This window comes from Morone saxatilis, unplaced genomic scaffold, assembly GCF_004916995.1.
Source record: "Morone saxatilis isolate NCDOM2014 unplaced genomic scaffold, NCSU_SB_2.0 Contig11, whole genome shotgun sequence".
Taxonomy (NCBI): domain Eukaryota; kingdom Metazoa; phylum Chordata; class Actinopteri; family Moronidae; genus Morone; species Morone saxatilis.
The window spans coordinates 30,423,749-30,424,148 of record NW_023339663.1 but is presented as its reverse complement, the minus strand read 5'-3'; the positions used below and the strand labels follow the sequence as shown (position 1 = coordinate 30,424,148).

The following is a 400-nucleotide window of genomic DNA, read 5'->3' as shown; positions in this document are numbered from 1 at the left end:
TGTGTGTGTGTGCGCACACTGATGTATATATCCAGATAGGAAGCTGTCTTGGTCTGCCTGCGAGTCCCGGTAGTGAAAAAGGGCCAAACGCAAATCAGCCCAAACCACTGAACCTTCCATTCCTCCTGAGCCCTGACATACTTATCTCCAACACATACCACTCTGTCAGGGGTCAGCTGCTGGCAGAGAGACAGAGCGGAAGACGGAGAGGGAGGGTCGGGGGGTGAGGGTTTGAGGGGAGTAGGTGTGTTGCATCCCTTCGTATCCCTGTGCCCCCTCACTCTACCTGGAAGGGACAGAGGGGAGCTCGGAGAAAGAGCGAAGAGACCTCCAACAGGAGGAGGGCTGAGCGCTGTTTCAGAGATGAACCCCTTATTATACATCTGTGTGTGTGTGTGTG

At 54.5% G+C, this 400-nt stretch overlaps 1 protein-coding gene across 1 annotated transcript in view; it reads right to left on the bottom strand.

Annotated features, from left to right (window-relative positions):
• Positions 1-400, bottom strand: part of LOC118343425 (testis-specific serine/threonine-protein kinase 2-like) — a 38,154-nt gene that overhangs the window by 32,356 nt on the left and 5,398 nt on the right. Inside the window, exon 2 of the mRNA XM_035682227.1 lies at positions 142-286. Within this exon, the coding sequence (XP_035538120.1) occupies positions 142-286 (145 nt within the window). The remainder of the gene's footprint in view (positions 1-141; positions 287-400) is intronic.